At 36.1% G+C, this 9,951-nt stretch overlaps 1 protein-coding gene across 1 annotated transcript; it reads right to left on the reverse strand.

Annotated features, from left to right (window-relative positions):
• Positions 1 to 3,847: 3,847 nt before the first annotated feature.
• LOC149161575 (uncharacterized) lies at positions 3,848 to 4,699 on the reverse strand. The gene has a single exon (XM_089434927.1). It carries the CDS (start codon positions 4,697 to 4,699, stop codon positions 3,848 to 3,850), a length of 852 nt encoding a protein of 283 aa, XP_089291053.1.
• Positions 4,700 to 9,951: the final 5,252 nt, after the last annotated feature.

Genomic DNA, 9,951 nt, shown 5'->3' on the forward strand with positions numbered 1-9,951 from the left:
ATTGTTGTAGCTTAGAAGTTAATTCATTGTATAAATCAAGTTCTTAGCATCAGTTAGATAGGTTCCAAATTCAACTCATATTTTCCACCATTGATTGTAATATTTTGCAAATGAAAAGAAGAACAAGTGCATGTGATGTTGCAGGACTGTTGGAACTGCAGGAAAGGGATATTTTTACCACTTTCATCCAATATGTCTCCACTTTGTTTTGATGAATGCCAACCAATGTTCTTGATCTCTTTTTTTAGGTCACTGTGAGCAACCCTCTTAGCCCAAAGATGGCCTTCCTAAAGTGTTGGGCTTGGCTAGGGGTGTTGGTCACCTTCCATACATTTTACACAACCTTCATCCATATTTCCATCACTTTATCCCATCATCCTTACCCTCGAAACCCTCTTGGAAAACTTCATGTAGCATTTTAGAACTTCCTGCAGCAGTACAAGAATCTTGTAGCAACTTCCTCTAGCACACCTCTAACAACCTATCTTGCCCTTGTTTTCACCTGCAATGCCAATATAGCTTAGTATAGGAGTAGGTTAACCCCCCATCTTGGACTCCATGATCATAGGTACCACCTAGGCCATTCCCTCCATTCCTTTTCCTTTACTACAAGAGAAAATAACATTAGTTTCTTCATTACAAGATTTGGCAATTAGGACATTACTTAATTTGCAAGTGTGAAATAGATAAATGATGCATGAATTCTTGAATTGTGAATTGGTAGAATAATCTTTTGTTTTCAAGTGAATTTGATAGATAGATGGTTGATTGAAATTAATGTAGCTTTCCTTTCTGTAGTTAGCATAATTCTTGTGTTTTCTCATGGATTGATTCAGTAGCATTTACAGGTTGACAAGATTTACAAGTTAGATTTGAACATCATTTACTTTATATGCACTAGGACTAGCTTTTGAATCATGCTTTCAATAGTTAATCCTTGCTAGTTCAGTAGAAGAATGGTCTTGGAGCCCTAATGGTCAAGTGGCCTAGTTGAGGGCAGCATGAGTATAATTCCATCTACTGTGTATATAGCATTGTGATCTCAAAGTTTGTACGAACCTCCGGTTGATAAATAGAGTTCAGGAGCCTCTCGGAGTTACAACACTTTTGGTGCAATACTGAGGCTCACCAAAAATCACTATCCATTATCAATACCTGCTTCCAAACTAGACTTAATGTACAGTTCTCCGAGAGTTCTTAAACAAGAGCCTTACAGGATGTGCATGGCCAAAGTAAGAAAATATTTGAAAAGTTGATTTTTTTTTCAAATAACTAAACCTCAATGCCATGAAATAATCACTTCAAAGTTGATGATAAAAACTAAAAGTCAACACCATGCAATAGCCAAAGTTAGTGATGGATTGTGAATTACGTTATAAAAGCTAAAATGTTTGAAAATGAAATATTTAAAACCTAAAGTTGATATATATTTATTTTCTTTTTCAATTATATATATATATATATATATATATATATATATATATATTAAAAAATTAATCAACATTGATATAAAAATTTAATAAAAAGATAAATTGTAATTTATATTAGTATTTGATTTTATTTATGAAATTAAAATTAATTTTACATGAAAGTATATAAACTTAGTGCAATCGCCTTAACAACTACATAATAAGATAATGATTTTCCCTATAAATATTAAGGAGGATAACATTATTTTTTTGGTTTTGAAGATCGATTTAAATTTGCTTACTTTTATTTGTATTATCGTCTTCGTATGTAAATAAATGAGTTAATTACTCAAAAACATAAAGACATCTGAGAGGAGTTAAAGTCCACACATCACAAATATGTTTTTCCTTTTGAGTAGCTAAATGGTCGTCTTATGTTTATTTGAATGTGATAATTATTCCTAGATAGCTAGTAGTTTCTAATATAGTACAAATTTAGGAATAATTAGTTATGTACATGTAAGCAAAAATTAGCATAATTTTGATTATAAAGATATTTTTTTTAAGAGAATTTTTCATGATTTTTCTAAAGGATTCTCCATAATTTTTTTTGGAATTATTTAATCATATATTCTCAAACAATTTGATTATATAAAGTTAGATATAACAACTCTATTATATTATATTCTGCTTCATCGTGTGAGTTATTTTGTGGGAGTTTCATTGTTGTAGTTGTTTGGTTTCTTTCTTTTTTTATAAGAGTGAGACGATCCAAGAGAGCTAGAATTTATTTGGTATTATAGAAATAATTGGAGAGGCTTTGGAAGAGACTATCTAATCAAAAGAAGAGGTAGAAGACATGCAATAGTCATGAACATTACAAGGATATTTGTTGAAGAAATTGCAAAAGAAAACTGTGATTTTGTGCAAAATGTAAATTATCAACATGATTCAAAAAGTGAAGACCACCTTACAGATACATGTATGGAAGATGAAATTGAAGTTGGAGATGATGAAATTGAAAGCACCTTTGCATCAACAACAACTAGTGAGAAGAAATCAATATGAATGTTGAATTTAATTATAAGGTTGAATTAACATTTCTTAAAGAGTGGCTTGCAAAGCCCAAGTATGATGGGGAAGAAAGTAACTATAGAAAAAGGAACTAAAATATAAAGGAAAACATTAGAGTTGTTGAAGACTATGTGACAATAGAAGAGGAGGTGAAAGAAAATTAAGGAGTTATTTTTTATATTACAAAGGCTGATTAAAAAGTTTAATTAGTAATAATTAATGTACAAGTACATGCAAAAGAAGAACCACATGAAGAGACATTGACAATGAAAAAACATTGAAGAAAACCATAATAAAGCTAAAGCTAAAAAAAAGAAATAATACACATAATATAATGTTTGTAGCAAAAGGGGGGAAAACCTTATACAACATAGAACTCAAGAACAACCCACACCAACAAAACTAAATTTTGAATTGATCTTAGGTCTTGTAAGCCTACTTGAGACTTAGACCATGAAGTAGTGGTAGTAATTAAGGGAGAGAGTTGGAAAGTGATAACTACTCTCAATTACTTAATATGTTCCAATAGAGTCTAAATTTACGAATAATTGATAATGCACATGTTTAAGATTAAATTAGCATAATTTTCCTTATAAAAATCCTTCTACAAAAATCCCCATAATCTTTCTAGAAGATTCTAGATAGCTTTTAGTTGTTTCTAATAGAGTCTAAATTTAAAATTTAATAATAATAAATCATATACATGTGCCACTTAAAATCAATATAATGGTTATAAAAATGTTCTTAGAGAATTCTCCATGATTTTTCTAAAAAATTCTTCATATTTTTGGGAATCTATTTAATCATATATTTTGAAACAATTTGATAAATTTAACTATGGTAATAGTTTAGTTTTCTCCAAAAAAAAATTTTTGCTAAAACCTCACTTTATTTTAATATAAATAAACAAATTAACAACCTAAAACCTAAAAACATGCCACAAGCATTACAATTAACAAACAAAAACCTGAAAGCATGCGACCAGAATTACAGTCTACCTCTTAAAAACTATTAATTATTAGGTTTTCCGTAATTAATGAACTTGTATTCACAGACAGCAGCAAGTTATAACTATCCTTACCATAAATTGATAATTTTATAAAAGAAATTATCATCACTACCGACTCACAGATGCAATGTACTAAGGTATGAAATACATTTACAAAGGGAGATGCTAAGTTCAATTGAGGCTTATCTTTGACACGCTTAATTTACCACCTTTTGAAGAATAGTGATTTAAGAAACAAAAGGCTGAAAACGCCTAGACCAACTTAATTGCTGGACATGGAAGTTGGGAAAGTTTCCACACTGGCCACGTTAATTGTTGGGCGACGGAGGTTGGGAAAGTTACACTAGCTACGCATCTACGATTCCGGTTGTCCCTCGGTTTCGATGCCGCGATCTTCAATATAATCGGGGAACACCCTCCCCTCTCTGTCTCTGCTTAACATTCTCTTCAGTGAATGGACCACAGTGTTTGAGGATTGCGATCCACTGTGCAAGCACAGCTGTTTTTCGCTTGAGAAGCTTTCAGGCCTATCGAGCATATCAGTGGCGGTTTCCGGCATCGAGGAGATTCCGCCCGTGGATGGCCCTTCGTCCACGGCGGTTTTGGTTTTTTCTTCTTGAGAGCTCGTATGCCCTCGTTCGAGTCCTGGGTCGATGCAAATTTCTCTATTACCTGAAGAAATCAACTCTACATTAATGAAAATCTCATCGCTATTGTTATTACCTACCCTCTGTTTCGGCTGAGCGCCAGTTCTGCAAATAGGGCAAGTTGACTGCGAACGAAACCACATGTCGATACAATCTGCGTGAAAGCTGTGTTTGCAATTCGGTAGAAACCGACCTCTCTCGTTCTCCTCAAATTCCGACAGACAGGCCGCGCATTCCAGAGCGTCTTTGAAGATCTGTGCTTTATACGCGAAGGCTGGCAGAGATTCTACAACGCGCGCGTCCAAACCCATGTTACCGAGGCTCAAGGAATTATCGTCCGCAAAGGGAAATAGACGGCGCCGAGTTCTCCAGTAGGCGCAGACCATGAAGAGTAATGAAAGGACGGCGGTGAGAACTACGAAAGTCGCTAGCATAAGCATCCCTTCATATGGAATATTGCTGCTGGCTGCCATTGGCGGCGGCTGTCGATCATCGGTGTCGGAGGTCTTGGCCGGGGCTGAATCTATCTCAGGTACCGTTTTGCGATAAAGGCCTTTCATATTCCTAACATCATCGTTGCGGAGTGCACGCAGAAGAAAAACCTTCGCTTTGAAGGGCAGAATGGGGAATTGATGAATGAAATAGAGGCAGAATCGTTAAGTATGGAACGGGTTGACAGATGAATGAATGCAGATCGATTCAGAATTTCAATATGAACTTTTTGTATGAGAAACGGCAGGATTTCTTGACATTTTACGGGCGTGGATTGAGGGATTCTTCACGCAGCTGAGGTCGAGACTCTAGTTTTGTTTTTCGTTTTTTGGTTTTTATTTTTCGAATAAGTAGAAGTTTCTATTAATTAAAAAAGAAGTTTCTGAAAAAAAAAGAAGTTTCTATTAATTAAAAAGCTAGTTGTGGGCAACGAGTGTTTTTACCTCAATACTATCTTTTAGCTCAACACTATAGCTACTTTTCTAAAAACCTATCGCAAAATTATTTAATGATAAGACTATAGAATTGGGAAAATTATTTAATGATGATAAGACTATAGAATTGGGAAAATTATTTAACGATAAGACTATAGGATTGGGAAGAAACTTTCAAATTAGAAATACTTTTTTCTGTCGGACTTAATGTAAGGAAGACTTCTCATTTAGGAAGACCGGGAGTCTACTTCTTGAGCCTCATACCACTCGATTTGATTGTGGATTCTAGAATAAGTGAAATCAAACAATTAGCTTCCTATATTTATAGAATGTTCTGAAACTGCAATTGATATTAAGATGGGCCATAATGGCCATGGACATAAATACAAAATTTCCAAGTTTATGTAGAGTTTTTGCCATTTTTGGAAACCAAAATCCTCTATGAATTGGATTGACGTAGGAAATGTAAAACACAAACATTAATCTAGACATAAAACATGGATTGGCTTGACTTAGGAAACGTAAAACACACAAATTAATCTAGACATAAAACATGGATTGGCTTGACCTAGGAAATGTAAAACACAAACATTAATCTAGACATAAAACTAGACCTGGCTGAAAGCTGCAGGCACGTTCTCCAGAATATCAATGGAATGCCCGGACCCTTGGTGCCCATATGGGTCTGTGAGAGGTGGCAGTTTCATGCTTTTTCATCATCCATTTGTAGAGGGCCAACAAAAAGCATCCCTGCTCGTCTGCTCTATCTATCCACGCACACAGGTGTCTCCAGTCTACCTCTTATCAAGCAAGGGCATGATCTACCACTGTCCTGGTATTCTTATTTAACTCCAGTCTCTTAAAGAACTTCATATCCCGAGTTTTGCTTGTACCCCTATCTAGTAGAATGCCCGCTCCTTCTTTTTGAACTTCCTCATCCTCTACAAATTCGCCCTAAATGTTTTCTTCTACTTCTAGACGCCTTATTTCTTGCGTTCATGTTGCCTTGATGTAGAGGAGGTGGAGATGAAGAAAGATTGTGCTACCTCTCTTACAGTGGCCTATGCACAAGTTTTACGAACAAGAGGGCATCCTATGTTACCAAGTCAATGATCCATTTAAACTAGAAATCTGCTCTGTAATTTAATTGGAGTCTCAATAGGGGGATACTGCATTTCCAATCAAGGATAGGAGCCACAAATCAAAGTCTGTAGGGGCAGAGCCGATGTAATAGCCATTTCTCACAACTAGAACCAGTCGAGTGACCACATTGTTTTATCATCACCATGCATCACTCTTTTTAAAGCCATGTTAATCAACATACGAAGCATGGAGAAGTCTTTCATTAATACCACACATTGTGTGTCCTCATTGAGGTAGAGGATGGAATGTTTCCTAGCGGGTTGTTGTCAGCTAAAGTCACCTGCACCCTTAGCTTAGTGCATACACCTTATGTGGTTTTTAAAATTATAATTACGATTTGATAATTATTTTATAAAAAAAAAATTATATATTTTAAATGATTCTATAAAATTAATTTATAAAATATTTAAATTATAATATTTTATATAATTATAAATAATGACCAATAATTTTAATTTTATATATATATATATATATATGAAACATAAAATTGAAATTATTCTTACATACGAATAATAAGTCAAAAGTAAACCACACAATTCTACATTAAAATATCAAAATACAATGATATTAAACACATCATACATTAAAACATTAACAAAACACCACCATCTTTTTGAAAAACTATATATAATTTTAAAAGGTTAAAAACACAATACTTGAATATATACTATACCTACCATATATATTTTGACGCAAGGCTACCTGGAACAAGGTTACCTGTGTGTATAGTCTTCAAACCTTTACAGTTAAGGCCCCTTTAAATAAACCCCGGCAGAATGAATTCATTACAATAGCCCAGTTTCATAAACCCTCATAAACCTTCCACTAACCCTTATGCCGCATATATAATCATTCCCACATTATCTTATGATAAGGTTGGACTTACACACAAAAAACACGTATCGGCTCATTATTTCATTATAAACATAGAACACGTCTTTTATGCCTTCTTCCGCCTATTTCATGGCTCTTGCACAATTCTCGAGGCTCCTTTATCGCTAATCGCAGTTGTCGTCTCTCGCGGGTTTCTTTAACACATGCCTCTATCGCATTCGATATGCGATAACACAATAACGGATTTCAAATCCCATTAAATTGCATCTATATACTATCGGGTCCGCCTTATCGCTTGCATCAATACTTCTCCACTGATAAACACCATTAAATGTTGTGATGTGATGACTCGGATGATCGCGTCAGCATTCGCCGATTAAATCCCCACTGTTGATCCTCCCCACAGATCCAACAGTCCTCGCTCTATCACTTGATCACAATCGGCGATCACCTGAGGTCAGGGTTATTCATGCCCTTTTGTGTTCCTCCAATGCGATAGTTAAAACTCTGTTCATTCTCCGCGATCAGATCTCAACCATTGATCTGTTAGATCCAACGGTCCCTGAGCGCCACTTCCTCAATCTTTCGCTCCTCTATTGTTCGGGTCTTATAACACTTTCCGCTATGCCGCGAGCAATTCTTCTCTATGTATTCAATCTCCTCTTTGAGTCTGCCGAATTCACCTACACATATATATATGGTACAGAAGCTCTGATTCACATTGAATTCATCATTCAATCATTCGAAACACACATTTATATTGATTTGAATTTATCTTTGCACATAACAAATAAACAAAGGATACATATTGAGACTCTGTCTCTCTCTATGGCCTGCTCTCCTAATACCAGTGGCCTCTTTTACATTCTGCCCATAGGCTTACAATCATACTCTAATTCGGCTAACTCTCTACTCTTCTCTCTTGTTTCCTTTTCAATACATCATTAGCATTTCTTTTATAGGTCGAGGAACTGTTCCTCAGTTATGAAACAGTTTCTTCAAACTAGTTCCTATCTAATCCTTTTTTGTCTAATTCAAAAACTAACAATGGTTGATTCAACCTTAATTTAAAATGACACAAAATAAAACTAAATGAAACAGAAACTTGAAGTTTTTTCCCCTCTATTTGTCAAAATAAAATGAAAATAAAAATTGTAGGAATTTACAGGGTAAGTTCCTCAGAAAGAACACCAAAAGGACACCGCTCACAACTAGATCACAGATCAATACACCAGTATTTTTGACGTGGTTAAAACCCTCAAAGAGGGAAACAGTCCACGGCCTGAGCCAACGCGGCCACTTCAAGCAATTTATTAATCAAAGAATGAAAATTTACATAAGCTTCTCTCATGCACGGATTACCCTACAAATGACCCTCCATGCACTTTAAATAGAATTCATGGACCAATCGGGTGTCAAGCCACGGATCAAGTGTCGGTAATACCGAGGAGAGAATGAACCGTCGGATCACTACATATCGTGATCGTCGGATTGTAAGTTACAAAATGTACAACGGTAAAGAAACACACTTTACCTAACTCTATACCTAACTCTACACTAGACCAAGTTGTACTTAACTATTTCCTATTTGTCGGAATATCCTAACATCCCCCCTTAAGAACAACTTGGGATAGGATTGAAGGATTTACAAATATGACACAATAGGAGAAGGAAGGAGGCACTAGAGCCTATCCCCCCTTAGTGACAACTTCCTGAACTCCAACCATAAATCGAAGTTTAGTGAACTTCGCCTCTGTGAGAGCCTTTGTGAAGATGTCTGCAACTTGATCATCTGTTGAACAATATTGCACTTCAAGAACATGGTTGTGAATGAGCTTTCTGATGAAGTGCATGTGCAGTTCAATGTGTTTGCTGCGCTGATGTTGAACTGGATCTTTGCATAGCTGAATGGCACTTTGATTATCACACCAAAGTGTAGTCGGATGCTGCTGCTGAAAGCCAAATTCTGACAGGATCTGACGAAGCCACAAGGCTTCCTTACTAGCTTCTACGGCACCACGATACTCTGCTTCTGTTGATGAAAGAGAAATGGCAGCTTGTTTCTTACAAGCCAATGTAATAGGTCCTGAACCAAGAGTGAACACATAACCGGCAATAGACTTCCGATCATCAGGGTCACGAGCCCAATCAGAATCAGTGAAACCAACGAATAGAGGAGTTGCTTCGACACTGTAATGAATCCCAAACTGAACTGTACCTCGAACATAACGAAGTATTCTTTTAGCTGCTTTCCAATGACTTTCACGGGGGTTTTGCATGAACCGAGCAACAAGGCCAACAGCAAAGGAAAGGTCAGGACGAGTATGGGTTAGATACAAAAGTTTTCCTACAAGTTGACGGTATAAGGTAGCATCAACTTCAGGAGAAGTACAAGTGACTGAGAGTTTGACTCCAGACTGAAAGGGAGAAGGGGCTGGCTTACAGTCTTCCATGTGAAAATGACGTAGAATATCACAAGCATACTTGGACTGGGAAAGGGAAATACCCTCCTTGGATTGCAAGACTTGAAGACCGAGAAAATAGTGTAAGTGTCCTAAGTCTGTCATTTCAAATTTCCTTTTGAGGCTAGACTTCACATGGTTTATAAGGTTGGGATCACTACCAGTAAGGATAAGATCATCAACATAAAGAACAAGGATGATAAGAGAGTTGCCCACTTTCTTGGTGTAGACAGTATTGTCAGAATGACACCTAGAAAAGCCAGATTCTAAAAGAAAGCTATCCATTTTGGCATACCAAGCCCGAGGAGCTTGCTTGAGACCATAAAGGGATTTCTTAAGTCGACAAACAAGGCTGGAGTCTGTTTGTATGAAGCCAATGGGTTGTTCCATATAGATTTCTTCATGCAAGTCCCCATGCAAGAAGGCAGATTTAACATCCATCTG

The sequence above is a fragment of the Pinus tabuliformis genome, chromosome 5_2 (genome assembly GCF_031772625.1).
Source record: "Pinus tabuliformis cultivar Carrire ecotype Pingquan chromosome 5_2, CPIR1, whole genome shotgun sequence".
Classification (NCBI taxonomy): domain Eukaryota; kingdom Viridiplantae; phylum Streptophyta; class Pinopsida; order Pinales; family Pinaceae; genus Pinus; species Pinus tabuliformis.

What these genes read in the sequence shown, in the direction of transcription:
- LOC149161575 (XM_089434927.1), bottom strand. Translation starts at nt 4,699, where the DNA reads ATGAAAGGCCTTTATCGCAAAACGGTACCTGAGATAGATTCAGCCCCG.